Source organism: Rhamphochromis longiceps, linkage group LG7 (assembly GCF_057381845.1).
Source record: "Rhamphochromis longiceps isolate RC_006_pf linkage group LG7, R_longiceps_female_GT1.1, whole genome shotgun sequence".
Lineage (NCBI taxonomy): Eukaryota > Metazoa > Chordata > Actinopteri > Cichliformes > Cichlidae > Rhamphochromis > Rhamphochromis longiceps.
Genome location: NC_140563.1, coordinates 61,540,354 through 61,555,840, shown reverse-complemented (window position 1 = coordinate 61,555,840; position 15,487 = coordinate 61,540,354). Strand labels below are relative to the sequence as shown.

At 39.5% G+C, this 15,487-nt stretch overlaps 1 protein-coding gene across 1 annotated transcript in view; it reads right to left on the bottom strand.

The window, feature by feature from the left end:
* Nucleotides 1–8,252: 8,252 nt before the first annotated feature.
* Nucleotides 8,253–15,487, bottom strand: part of cpne2 (copine II) — a 56,655-nt gene continuing 49,420 nt past the window's right edge. The window contains exons 15-16 of the mRNA XM_085414694.1: nucleotides 11,180–11,416; nucleotides 8,253–9,591 (exon numbers count right to left, since the gene is read on the bottom strand). Coding sequence (XP_085270820.1) covers nucleotides 9,484–9,591; nucleotides 11,180–11,416 — 345 coding nt within the window. The 3' untranslated portion in view covers nucleotides 8,253–9,483. The remainder of the gene's footprint in view (nucleotides 9,592–11,179; nucleotides 11,417–15,487) is intronic.

Genomic DNA, 15,487 nt, shown 5'->3' with positions numbered 1-15,487 from the left:
TATTAATTATATCTACATCGTGTGCTTCTTGCGCGTATAATTAAAGAGTCCCTTAATTATACGCACCATTTGTAGTTCCATTTTCCAGAAAAAATAAACAAACCAAAACCTCAAATAAATAGAGGTCTAAACAAACAATACTCAAAACAAGACGGAATAAACAAGAAAATAACAAAAGACTAAAGCTTTTCAAATAAATTACATTTGCAGATAAAACCGTGAATATACAGTACAAAGTTGTATATATTCGACCTTCCCTGTAAGTTTGCCTTCTCAGATTAACTAATGAGTATAAGTAAACCCATAAAAATAAGATTGTAAGCAGTTACTAAATTGATCACAAGATGGCGCCTAAAATCCATTAATGAGGTCCAAAGGTATCTCTGGAGGACTGTTCAGCTACATTTTAAGGGTAGATGGTAATTTATTTTACTCGTTCGTCTTGTTCACGATGACCTCTTGAAGTGCCTTTTCGATTTAAGTGACAGATTCCAGATGATGGAATGTGTACGTTTAGCAAGCGGCGCCCACAGGCTACAGCCTCCTGTGTTGCTAAAGCAAAGTCCAGTTTAAAGAAAAATGATCCTCCACTCTCTTAATTCTTTCCCTCTGCAAACACTTTCTTGGCTAGTTTAAAGTTTCACGGATAGTTTCAAGTGTTGCTGGACAAATGTAGGAAACATGTAGTTTCATTTGTAATAAATGGTTCCCATTTTTGTCCAGAAGCATGTTATGCTTTACGGATTGGCAAGTTGCTATCACATGACTGTACAGTGCCATGAAGTAACCTTCAGTTTCACAGTCAGATCCAACCCGTTCTTGTGACATCTGCTTTCAAAAAGCAAAAAGGATGATAAGTATAACACGAGGTTTGCAGCTTCTTACACGTGACTTCAAAAGCCAGTGGATGACATCACTGGCCTCACATCATGCAAACACAATTTTTCAAGCATAACTTATTTTTAGAATCACTTTTATATTTTGAAAATTTGTTCCGGTTTAATAGTCCAACCTCTGACAGCCTAACCTGCTGCAGTAAGTGTTTGCCCGTCGCTGAGCCTGGTTTTCCTAGAAGTCAGTTGCTTTTAAAAGGAAGTTCTTCCTTCCAGCCATATCAAGTGCTTAATCAGGGGGATCATGCGATTGTTGGAGTTTTATCTCTAATAAAGTAGGGCATTTACTTTAAGATCTCTAAGCTCCTTAAGGGCACTGATGTTGTATATTGGTGCTATATAAATAAAACCTAAAGAAAGAAAAGAAAACCATTCCAATGGTTTTATTCAGCTGAGGGTTACATTATATCGAAGTTAAGTCAGATATTATAAATGATTCCTCATTTAATGATGCACTACGACCAAAATAGTAACTATTGATGATTGCTAAGCTGAAAAACTGAAATTACGAGACAATATATTCTGTCCCAGTCCAATGAAAGTAATGGCCTCAGCCATAGTGTCTCTAAAATAACTGTTGTTTGTTCAAAACGCATGCACATAACTGAAACCCAAATGTTCTTGTGGGTTGATTAGTCAGTCTGATGTGCTGTTTTTACCAATCAGCTGGGGAGTGAGCCTTTCAGTGCCTTTTAGTAATTATACATGCTTCCACAAATGCAGCGAGGTTATTATTTATTTATATTATCAACATGTTGTCAGGTCCTGTGATAAAATGCATTGCACCATGGAGATTAATGCTAAAAGCTCAGTCATATTTTAAAGGAACAGTTCACCACTTATGGGTGTTGGGATTTGTATCAGTTTTGATGTTTCGACTGCAACGATAAGGCAGCAGCTAGTAAACGTATGCAAGCATGAAAAAAAAGAAAAAGATTTTGTACAGGCTAAATAAAAGTAGGGCTGCCCAATTATTTGTATTTTAATTTGGCCTTCCGCTATTTAACGAGCATCGCTCCGACTGTTAAAACTCAAAACAACAGGAAATCAGACGCTCCCTAAAATCAATGTAGCACCACGTGTGTACATGTACCGATCGCCGCTGTTCCCTGCAGCACGCAGCTTCAAGTTTCTTAGATGCAGTCTGGACACAAATATACAACGAAATTTAAATGCCACTACAGAAAGTCACTGCAGAGGATGAAGAGCTTGCCCCTCAAAGCGGATCAACATCTAAATTACGGAAAGTAATAAAGAAGAAATCAAATGCAACGAGTGCCGTGTGTTTGCAACACAAAGCAACACAATGTATTCAAACTGCACAAATTACAGCAGAATTAATTCATGAATGCGAAGAAAAACAATGAAATGCTAACGTGAATCATCCAGCATCAACTCAGGCGTCCATAATAGCGAGCCTGTAGGCTACAGCGCGCGTCTGTGTATCCGTCCACATCACAAAGACGCACTGAAATCACCAATGCAATTGCATTTCATTCGGTGTCCAGTGAGCACGGCGAGTAACGAATCTTTTGAGAAAATGGTCCGCCTGATAGACAACAGATATGTTATCATTCCACCAAAGTGGCAATACCTGTGTGTATTTTCCCAGCTGGAGCAAAAGACTTTATGTTATTTATCTGCCACTTTTAATTTATTAAATGTATTGAAAGATTTTTACAGATGTAAAAGTAAAATTCTGTTTACATTACAGTAGATTTGGCATCAGATCAATATTGATATTAATACTTGTATGCATAATAATCTGTGTAGGCTTTAAAAAAATCCAGTAGTTCTAAATACAGTAAAAGGAATTAAAGGAAAAAGAAGAACATCTGACCCCTGCAGTGAGGGCATGTGGTGGCCCTGTTATGCTGTGGTTTGGATCCACTTGTGTTTGGGAAGGGTCACTGCAGGTCAATACACAGCTGTAGGGAGAGATAACCTTTTCCCTAAGATGAAACATTCATATCTTGTTGAGAGTGGTTTGATGAGTATCCAAATGATGTGAATCACACGCTGTGGTCTTGATAGTCACCTGAATCCAACCCAACAAAATATCTGTATTTTGAAGTCTCCATCACCAGGTGAAAGAATATGTGTTGCATGATTGTTGTTTATCTCTCCAGTAGAGTTCTAGAGAATGCCAAATTCCAGTGAAGCCACCAACAGCTATGACACTTTCTGTTGTTTTCTTTTACTCATTCCCCATCTGCATCTGTGAATAATTTCATTTTTTATTTTACATAAACAAATAACATAATACAAACTTGACTCTGATCCTTCAGATTTGCAGAGACAACAACATAACCACGCTGTTTCCCATCCACATCCAGGGCCAATCAGTTACTGATCAGCCTGACTTTCAAATAAATAAATAAATGAATAAATAAATAAATAAATAAATAAATAAAATACAAACACACTCACTGGGAGAACATGCAGACTCCGAACAGAAAGGCCCCAGCTGACCAGAAGCAACAGTGCCAATCTCTGCATCATGCCCTTGTTGGCTGTCTGTTTCTGTACAAATGTTAGACATTAGTTTAGATTTATAACTCAAGAGCCAGATCCTACGCCACCAGAGCTCGGCGGTGTGCGTACACCTGAAATAGCTTTAGAAATGTTTACTTTCCCGATGTGGCTGGTCTCTGAGCATTGCAGCCTCACTGTCACCCTCTCTCTTCGTCTTTGGAGACACACATGTTTCTAACCGAAAGGCTCTCTGCAGATGAAGAAGAGGATGGGTTGTCGTGGAAACTGAATCATAGGCTGGTAGCTACGGTGACAATTGCATACAGTCATTTGCTGCTGTGAACACAAAGTGCACACAGAAACAGAGGTGCAGACCTAAACTAATGCTGTGGAAAATCAGGAAGATTCTATAGTTTGCATATACACACTGGCCAACTGTGTGTCCACTGCTCAACCTTTGTGCACCTCTGTCTCCATGTTCTTCTGTCTCTGCATCGTGACCCTATTTCACGTCTCCTGAGCTCTGTCCATCTCCTGTTCTTGTTTTAGTCTCTTTATCTATGTCACCCTCTCTCCCTCGCTCTGCCTCTCTGCCTGAGTGCTTTTCTTAGCCCATCAGAATTGTGTCACTTTCTCCAGCACGGTAATGTAGAGATGTAATGGCTGCCCCTAAAGGGAGCACAGAACCTGTTGAATATTCTGCCTTTCTACCTGCACCTGAGCCCTGCTCTTTGCTCCCTCTCCAGGGCTCCATTATGGATTATTCACCTTAAAATTGGATTTTTGCCATTGCAGCTAACATTCTCAGAAAGTGTTGCTGAAAGCTGGAGCTTCATGGAAAAGGAAAACCTGTAATTACACTTTTTGTTCATATTGTACCCACTGGAGGAGCAATACAGTTTTCTCCACACTGGTAACCCGAAAGGCTGAAAATTAAGCAGAAAAAGTGGAAAAGTCAGAAACTGAAGTTCATCTGATGAACATATTTAGAGCCTTGTACAAAAAAGGGTTTAAGTATTTTTACTTAAGGTTAATAACAACCGTCTTGGGGTGAATCTTACTTATAACTCACTTATTTGGATTGTATTAAAGTTTTTTGGAATGGTTCCTGTAGCCTTCAGTTGTCTTCTGGGACTCGTTTTGTGGTGTTCTTACCTTTTAGTGCATTTATAATGGAGGTATTTAAAAAATAATATGGCCTGCTGTGAAGTACAAATGGTCCAAGAAGTCTAGTATTTTTTAAAATCTGTTGCTTAACAATAATTAGCTCTCTGTGTGTGTTGGAAAGGTTGGAAATTGAAAACAACAATCCTGGTTCTGTCCAGAAGTAACAAAATCTACCTAGCAGTGATTGTAAAATGTAAAAGTACATGCAGAATTCTTGTGACTCTCTTGTCAAGCGCACAGAAGACAAAGAAAATGCCTTTGCATTTCATCAGCAAATCTCACTCTTCAAGACGTTTCAGTTAAAGGGTCAGATAAAAGTCATTAAAAAAGGAAGTAGTGTAGGCTTCCACTCTCAGGTGCTCAGATGGGCAAGAAAATATGTAAGCGTGCACAAGAAACAATAATAACAGGTAGACTACAGATTGTAGTCATCTGATTTTACCCCTCCCAGTTCAAGCGCATAATCCAACAGCTCTGGCTCCCATTAATCGATATTGACTGTATACATCACTCGAGCCTAACAATAAGTAATTTTACATGTTTTTTTGTTTTTGTTTTAAAGCCCCGTATTCATTCAGGTAGATGAGGCTTGAAGTGAGGAGGATGAGGGTTCATTTGTGTTTTCACGTCTTTGTTGAAGGTAACCCTTATAAAATGGTACGATCCTTCACATCTCAAGTCAGTAAGTGCAGACAAAAGTTAAAATTTGCCTCCATGACACACGAACATACGAGTTCTCTACTCATTCATCTTTGTCCTACCACAGATTAAGTGGCTGGTCTCTACCCACACACATTAAATATGATTTGGCAGAATGACAATATCCATCTCAGCCACTGTATTCAAGATAGTGGGATAACATGGTAGCTTCCACAAACTCTCACCCACTCCTGTCTATTTTAAATTGATTAATTCCAAGTTTGTTTGTTTTTTGAGAAAATCAGTTTGTTGGAAGATGTAATTACACTCTCAATGTACCTTTAAGGGTACTTCAAGTTAACAAGTGATGGTTAAGAAGAAAATTAATTACAAAATGAAGATCTAGAACTAAACTAGAGAAATCATTTTCACTACACACCTTCTGTTATATTTCTAACAATGCAGTTTGGTGACAGTTCCGACAGCTTTGAGATGTTTTGTGTTACCACTCTGACTTAAAAAAAAAAAAGCGAAAAAGTCCCTGTTGTTCTAGGTAGACTTTGTGCACAGTTTTCCAAGAATCTTAGCAGGTTGCTTCTTCCAAGTATCTTGTCGCACGAGTCTTTTGTGGATTCAAGCTGTTTCCGTGTCTTCAGTATCTTCCTTGAAATCCGGACTGACTTCAGGAAGTTGACATCAGTGCTCTGTGGGGATCAAACCCTCTGTTGTCGGACTTCTTGTTCTTCTTGTCACCGCAGGTGGTTCTTTATGACTGTATATGAAAGGGCCTGTTATCTGTCTGCACAATACTGTGGCTCAGAATCAGACTAACATGGGCGTTGAATTTAATGCGCAAAATTGGACTAGATCAAAATTAATTTGGTTAATTGGATTGTGGGATGTGTATTCAGTTCTCATTAAGATCTTGGCAGGAGAACTGTACATCTGGAGCTGAGCTCAGCTGGTTGACTTGAGATTGAAAAACAGGGTGACAGTCAAGGTGTGAAGATAACATTTAAATTCTCCCAGTGTGTTGATAAGCTAAACATTTAACATAGTATTTTTCAATTCTCTTTAATGGATTAAATCTTTGCTGCTCAAATAAGAGACTCAATCTCAAAGCCTTTAGAAACATAGTTTGTCAAATGGGACTAGAAGGTGATTTGATCTTGTGATGATGGTCAGAAACAAGTGTTTCAGTCCATCTGAGCTCAGTTCACTGGCATCATTAAGGATGGCATGGGTGTCTTAGTTTAGTGTGGTGCCGCTGTAAAAAGCGTTGCTATGACAACCTGACAGACAAATAATATACGAAAATGTCAATAAGTAATTTGCATTTTGAGGCAAACCACACACACCCGGGAGCAACATTGTTTTTTAATCTGGCAGTTATTACATACAGTGTGTCCAAGGTAGTTTGTATCAAAGTCAGAGGTGTTAAACCACAGGACTATAAAATCCACAGTCTGTCCACAGAGGTTCAAGAAGTTTCTTTTCCTCTCTGTAGTATTTCATGTTTCTAAGCTGCCAAATTTTATGTAAGCTGAAATTAGTCTCCTTAGTCTGTTTAATAGCGGCAAGCTGTAATTCATGATCTCTTGAGTCTAAGCAAAACCAATGGGAAAAATCAGAGGTGAGTCATGTGGAGTTAAAGTATATAAGTGTCCACCACCCACATCTCTGTGTCTGTAAAATTTGCTCTTATGTATAGAGGCAGGTGTAGAAGCTTGGGGTGAGTGAACATCTATTTGTATTTATTTGTTTCTATGTGGTTGCTTTAAAGGTTGCATTTCCTCTTCTGTAGTAATTTTGTAACTCTTCATAGTCACCCTGCATCACTGGTGTTAAACGTCTTATTGTGGTCCCTTTACATTGCGTTGTAGCTGTTTCTATGTTGCATAGCTTCAGATAATTTTGTATCTCTTTGTGGGTGTTTGTTTTTAGTTTTGTTGTATCATTTTGTGGCTACTTTTTTGTGGTTATTTTGAGAATATTCATACAGCGTTATTTCCAAAAGCTGTAGATAAAAACACAATGCCATCCAGCTTTCCTCTTATCCAGTCATGTGGGTCATGTGAGTTTATCTCTGCTGTTATTGGGCAAGAAGCAGGGTACACCCTGGAAAAGTTGCCAAACTGCTGCAGGGCTAACACATGGAGACAGACAACCCAGGACCTTTGCTGTGAGCCAAACGTGCTAATCAATGCACCACCTGCAAAAACGACTACCACTGCTGCCCCAAAATTTACTGTGATTTTTGCACATTAAAGTTGATGAAATTTTATTACTAAAAAAAACCATTTCAACAACACTGGAAACAAGGCCCTGCGACAAACTGGCGACCTGTCCAGGGTGTACCCTAGCTCTCGCCCTATAACAGCTGGGATAGGCTCCAGCGCCCCCCGCGACCCTGAAAAGGATAAGCGGAAGTGAATGGATGGATGGATACAATTCTGAAAAACACACCGGATCGAGCATTTTACATCTAATTTGGTTAACGGACAAAAGTCAGCAACATGAGTATAAAAAGAGCAACTCCGAGAGGCAGGGGTATCAGTGGGCAGGGTTCACTTCTCTGTTAAAACCACATTGTTAAAGACCACAGGTCACATTTGCATTCAGAGAATCTGGAGAATTTTCAATATATAAGTCAGAAGGATCCAGATAAATGCTGAATGGCTGTGATCTTTAGGTTCTTAGATGGTAGTGCTTTAAAAAAAAATTCAGAGACTTATAAGTGCACAGCCTAGACTAGTGCACAGATCTTTGGTAACTTGCAATGTTTGAAGACATCGTTAATTCTGTACCAAGTGTTATAGCAACATGTGCTGCTGTCCCGACATCATTTTCAGGGAAGTCAATGTTCTCCACATTATCAGAGTGTGGCTCGGTCCTACAGTTCAGAGCCGCCATTCAATGAAAAATTTAATGGACTATAAAACAAAGAGAATGCAACTAAAATCATAGATCAACCAGGATAACACGTGGTTTCAAAGTTACAGCATCATACTGCTAGTCTCATAAGTACTCAATGGAAGTTGTGCAATAGGCATTGCACAGAGGCCAAGAGACTTTTCCTTTACTTTATTATCCTGAGTGTGGACATAGACACAACTTTATAAAATTAATAGCAACACATTTAGTACAAAGATGCACAGCAATACACATTTCAGTTTAATTACACGATTCAGCACTGCATAAAAAGTACATTAAAAACATGGCATAAACATTGGCTTCTTATAACATAAACAGTGTCATAGAAATATACATTCGATATATGCATATCAGAACCTTCTCTGCTCTCTCTGCCCTCTCCAGTTGTTAAGGCTGTGACAGCTGCAGCCTCTGTCTTTATCACGTAATACTTTCTTTGCAACAGAATCTCATAAAATATTTACAAAATCTGGTAAGTACATAATTTGAGGAAAAAAACCCATCATGCATTTGTGATCATCAGTTTGTAAACAGTGAGTAGATACTGGCAACATGCAGGATGAACTTAAGTCATAAGTAAAATACACGGATTTTTTAAAAGCTAGCAAAACAGCCTACTGAATACACTCAGTGTCCAACATCTGTCCTGTGGTAGTGCTACAGCTGCCAGTATGCCTCATTCTTCTCTGGTTATGTCCTTTTTACTTCACCAAGGATAGTGGAGCATTAAATCTGCCTCCCAGATAACTGCTGATCAAAACTTTTAAACAGAACCCTTCCCCCTGGAGGGTTAAATAAATGCTGCTCTGTTGAGACTCAGTGTATGAGTCCATCACACATGAGCACAAAAGCAAACAGCTTTCATCTGATATGCTACCTGAAAAGGTACAAGAATAAAGAGGAATCAACCACTGATACAGTTCAGCTTAAAGAGGACTTCACACAAAGGAGTTGTATGTATCACATGGTATCAATCACAAGACACATACACATGCAAAAAGCAAAAGAAAAAAAATACATCCTGATAAGTTAATTTATTTTCCCCTAAACAGGCCAGTGTTTCACCTGCATTTTATCTGCACATTTTGGACATGCAAGGTACTCTACACATTATCATCACTGATCTGTGTGCTGGAAAGACTGAAGAAAGAAAGAGTATCACTTCAGATGGGTTTACACTGAAAACTGACCAAACATTCTTTAATCAGTGAAAACTTAGAGATGTCTTCAACGTTGGATTTTTTTTTCCACAACTAATTTTTGTCTACTGCTGACATATACTGTACAGTTTCGTTCTGTTTTGTTTGCCATTAACAAAAAGGAGGGGTTTCGTCAAGCTCTTGTATCTCATGTGGGCTCTCGTCTTCGGGGCGTCTCACTCTGGTGCTGGGTTAATGGGCGGTAGATTCCGCTGTTTAAAGTACTGGGTGACCTGCTGAGGCAGCTCAGCCAGAACTGACTTTGCAAGGGTTTCCTTGGGCGCCTGAGAGGAAGAGAAAAAAACAACACATTGCGTTTTAGATTGAATAAAGTGAAAGATTTAAAATGAGACATTTTCACTCTCGTACAGAAACCTTGGCCTTTTTAATACACTCACTGTGAAATTGTGTGTGGAGTGTGTTCAAAACAGTCGGCTTGTGCATTAGCCATTTACCCTGTCACTTACCAAGTGCAATATGTGTACAGCGTCCATATGAGTGAAGACAGAATTCTTAAATTAACCATAAATGCATAATAACTACTCTTACGTTTTATACTACTAAGTGTTGAGGTATTGTAGACAAGTTACCACTAAGCACATTAACTTGTTCACCAGTGTGTGACAATCGTGATGACAATGTAGGATCAAGTGAATAATGCCCCAGTCTCAAAGGCTTAGAGACCAGTCTATGACCATCTGACGACCACTGGTTGTGAGAGGATAAATGAATATTCCCTGAGTGACTGCAAGTGGTCGCTAGAGGTTGATGGCATTCGCTGGGAAAAATAACAATTTGATAAATAAAACTGAGCTAAACTGAATTCAGTGTGTCAATGATGTCATGTGGTAAAGCTCAGTATTTTAAAGCTAATGCTTTGACTGCTTTCACCTTACTTATAAATGTTTAATCCTTTTCCTTATTTCCTGTCATCTCTAAACAGGTACAGTGACAGATGCTCTTAAGTAAAAAGGTTGCTAAGTAATATCTTTATACCAAAAGCTGTACAGCAGCCTTCATAAAGCTCTAAACACTCTGTTTCATAGATTTTCTACTGTTAATATGGTCATCTCTGCCCAAACCCCTGAGGTACAGCTAATCAAACTGGGAAACAACACTACCTTAGTGGAGCCCAGGACCCATCATACTTAGCTTGAACCGAGCATCAAGTCCCATTTTAACTTGTTAAAAAAAACTGTTAACTTTCAAAGTAGCACTATACAACCCTAATGATAATAATTAGTACAAAAGAATCTACCCTCCCAGCACAGCTTATCAATCAGGTCACTCTAATTTCCACATTTCCTCTCTGTCTTAGGCTTCATTTCTCTCTCTTCCTCTCTGTTCAGTCAGTTGCTGTCTCTTAACCTCCCACCAACAATCTGGAATGAAGCCAGTAAACACTGTCTGTTCCTCCCACTACAGAGGAAATCAACTCGCCCACCATCAGCCCACACACACACACACACACACACACACACACACACACACACACACACACACACACACACACACACACACACACACACACACACACAGACAAAAAATAAACACATAAAAAGACGATGACAAAACCCAAAATGCCCTAATGAGCCCTCCTGTGCACAGCCTGAAAATGTGCACACACTAATTAACCAGTGTGCTGACCTGCAGCAAGCATGTATGAAGCCTCATTAAAATGAACACATTTCAGCCTTGTGTATTATGTGAAATCTGCAACATTATGAGAAGAAACTGAATTCTTTTTATGTAAACAGAAAGAATTTCGTGTTACATGTATTCGAGGGCAGCATCAGCCAATTTGGAGAATAAGAACATATCAGACTGGGTGTTTATACATATTTGTGTGTATCTACTGAAACCAATACTTACGTTGCGGAAATCCCTGAAAGGGACAAACTGCACAATATCCCGAACAGCCTCCTCTCCTGTGCTGGACCTCAAAACGCTGGCGTCCCCATCCAGGAACTCCATGGCGGCAAAGTCGGCATTGCCCACGCCAATGATGATGATGGACATGGGTAGCTTCGATGCCTGCACAATAGCGTCGCGCGTCTCATCCATATCGCTGATGACACCGTCTGTTATAATGAGCAGTGTAAAGTACTGCTGCAGAGGGGAAGAAGGATGGTGCGAGAAAAAATGAGAAGAATTAGCAAACAACAAAAAGTTATTTTTAGTTGAGCTCTTGAAGATGAATCTACAACTACAAAAAGACTTGAAACACAAATTCAGTAATGATCATTATGCTGTGAATAATGGTAAACAGAGTCGCATATTGCGGATGAAGAGGAAAAAGAGTGCTAGAAAAACAAAACAAAACAGATATTATTACGAGTGATGGTGAAGAAGAGTCAAATACAATGCAGAAATAAAGCCTTTCTGCATTTCATCAAGCTGAACTCCATCTGAACTCCATTTGTGCCAATGAAAAGAAAAAATCATGACAAAATAATGGAAGTGAAAGATAAATGGCTGGATTTATTGTAACTTAGTTTCGGCGTTAAAGTAAATTCAGATCACTTCAAGATTATTTCTATAGCATCACAAACACAGTTGCCTTAAGGCACTCCAAGATAAAGACTACCGTATTATTGAGACCCCAATAAGCAAACACCTGGCAACAGTGAAAAGAAAAAACTGAGTTCTAAAAGAGTAAGAAAACTACAAAACAAGAAAAAAGTAGTCAAACAGATGAGAACAAGACTTGTGGATGAGCATAAAATTATTTGCATTGTAGTTGCCTCCCAGGATGCTCCCAGGAGACCTTCATGCTAACTTCTAGTCAACTTTAACAAAATTCATAATTCAAATGTTCACCCTCTATCAAAATATAGATATGAATGTAGCTGAGGACCCCTGGCTGACCAAAGCACCTTTGAAAAATGGTGGGGGGTGGTGTTACGAGTCCAGCATGTATGGGTGCAAATGTGTCTTTGCTGACAGAAGAAAAATAATAAGGATGCAGCAAAACTCAGTGGACGACGTTTCCTCACTGAGCAGGATGCAGAATGTGTTTAAAAAGCTACATCTCCAATAGTTCTTTCTGTGTTCTGATGCAAATGTATTTAAAAAGAAGAAGCTAAGACTACATGCTTTAATGTGGGATTATTTTATAACAAAAAACCCAAATAAAACTGTCCAAATACATAACTGCTGGACTATATCTCTCTCTGGCACAAAATAGCATGCATCAATTCTGCATAATGAAATGCAAATGGTTGTCCTACGATAAGAACAGACAAGGTGACGATGCACACTGACTTTTCTTGGAAGAAAATCGCACTTCCACGTGACACGCAAACAGTCACACACGCGAGGACGACTCTGAAGCCTGTCTCTTTAATGTGCTAACAGCAGCGCTCATTAGAGAATCATTATCACACAGACAGACAGGGTCGCTCACACACTAAGGCACGCACAGACTGCGCTGGCCTGCAGCCTGGGTGTGTACGCGTGTCACTGGCAGGAGCGTGATCATACACACTCGCACAGTCTGCAGTCGCAGGTTCTCTCATTATCTGAGAAACAGAAACGCCAAGGCTGAGGAGTAGCTGATTTGTGAAGCCTACCCACTGACTTTCTCCAACACACACCAGTCTAACCAGTAACTCAGCGTGTAGCCTGTGCGCACGCACGCGCATTTGTGCTGCAGCTGTTACATCCTCATTGTCTGTTATTCCTTCCTAATTTCAACCCGTGTTTGAACTCGCTGTAATATAAGACAAGAAAAGGGTCTGCAATCATTTCCTTACAGAAACAAAAGGATTCTGGCGCACAACACACAGACGAGTACAAGCCTTTGTGTATTCTGCTCATGTATTTTTTCTCCACAGGGTGACAGGGTACAATTAGGGACAAAAAGCACCGTGGGAGCATAATGATACCCAGCCACTACACTCTCGTCACATATAGGCAGTAGAAATGCCAGTGGATATGTACAGGAGAAGGACATGTATATGTTTAAAGTTTGTAGATCCCAAACTTCAGCGAGTGCTGCACATCTATATACTCATACCAATGACAACATCACGTGGAGCCTTATGCATGAGAACACTGTCTCTGCTCCGGTGCTTTTTGTTTGTTTTTGTACACTCTATAGTGTTTATAAAGCAGCAGAAGAGCAACGTGGCATAATTCTGTTTTTGACACAAAGATAAATATCATAAAAGGAAGTTACGATAAATCATAAGAATGTGTTGGCCCCGGTGTTTGAGGAACACTACCAAGAAACGCTGCCAAAATAGAACGTCTTTTTTGGATGTGTCATAGAGCCTTAGGGTTGCTCTTATTTTGGGTTTTAGGTGTTAGCTTCACTGACATATAATAAGCCACTGGAAGTACAGCATGTTGCAGTTCAGTCGTTTTTTTGCATGAAAGCCAATTCAGATCAGGCAAGCTCAGCTGAAATATGCTATTCATGACTTTTTCTGCTGCTAAAGGTGTTTGGGATGTATATGTGTCTCGAAAGTACCCAGCATTACAGTAGAACTGCTGCAAGCACAACTGCGCTTATGATAAGATCGCTCAGGCTATCTAAAATGAACTAAAAATAAAAGATAAATAAAATAAATAATAAATAAAATTTTATTTATATAGCACCTTTCTAGACAGAAATCACAAAGTGCTGCACATAGGATAACAAATAATAAAAGGGTAAAACAGACAATATAAAACAGGCAGAAATTGAACCAAAAACAGTTTTAAAAAGGTGAGTTTTGAGTTGTTTTTTGAAAACAACTACCGAGTCCGGAAATGTAGGGAGGTGCCAGTCCATGCAAGGCTCTAAATGTCAAGACCAGGATCTTAAAATGTACTCTAAATTCAACAGGAAGCCAGTATAGCTGAAATAGCAATGGTGTCACATGTGACTACTTGGAGGATTTTGTCAACAGTCTACCTGCAGCGTTTTGCACAACCTGCAGACGATCCAGAGAACCTTTGCTTAGACACATAAACAAAGAGCTACAATAGTCCAAGCGTGAGGAAATAAATGCATGTATAGCAATCTCCAGTTCAGGGCGAGATAAAATAGGGCTTAACTTAGCCACATTTCTTAAATGATAAAAACAAGACTGAACCAGAGATTTCACATGCCCATCCAATGTAAGAGTCGAGTCAAAAGTGACACCTAAATTCCTGATAGAGGATTTAACATACACAGAAAGAGGACCAAGGGCTTTCACTATCTGGGATACAAATCTGTCCGGAGCACATATGAGGACTTCAGTTTTCCCCTCGTTGAGTTGGAGGAAATTTACAGCCATCCAATGTTTGATACAATCTAAGCAGTCATTTAAAAGCTGAAGCTTAGATAAATCCTGGGGCTTAAAAGAGATGTACAACTGAATATCATCAGAATAACAGTGATAAGAGATGTCCTCAAAAGAGCCCATTAAATGCTGGAATGGGAGAAGATATATTAAGAACATTAAAGGCCCCAAAACCGAACCCTGAGGGACATCACAAGTAAGGGAGGTAGAAGATGACCTAAAATCGGGGACCACCACAGAAAAAGATCGGTTATGTAGATATGAGGAGAACCACTCCAAGGCAGTACCCGATACACCAACCCAATGTTTAAGCCTTTCGAGGAGGATGTGGTGGTCAACAGTGTCAAAAGCCGATAATCACAGACAAACTTTAAACAAGTCCATCCAGCAGCGACTGATTGAGTCCTACCCAGAACCGAGCCACTGGCACGAGAATAAAAAAACAAGAAGCCTCCCTGGTCAGTGTCTCAGCTGCAATGAGGTGTAAGATAGAAGAAGCTAGGACAGACGTCGTCACTCCAGTCTGCCACCTTCCTTCCTGACACGCTGATCTACATACCAGGAGACCGAGCCAACAGATGCACACACTTGTTAGCTCCGTCAGCCATCAGTGTAGATAAATTGTGAGTATCAACTTCCCTGACAGGCATTCCCTGTCGACTATTACTGGTTAGTAAATAAATATTAGTGTAATGTTTGCATTTCTCTGGTGTGAGATATGACATATGTATACATATGGCTACTAAATTGAATGAAGGGAAACTTACTAACTGCACGCCATAAAGGGCAGAGCACCATCGAACAGCAAAAGCAGAAAAATGACAAAAACTGAGATTGAATCAAAAAAGAGCCTAAATACCTGTGACACAGAATCACAATAAAACATAAGGTGAAAGAAGGCATCAGT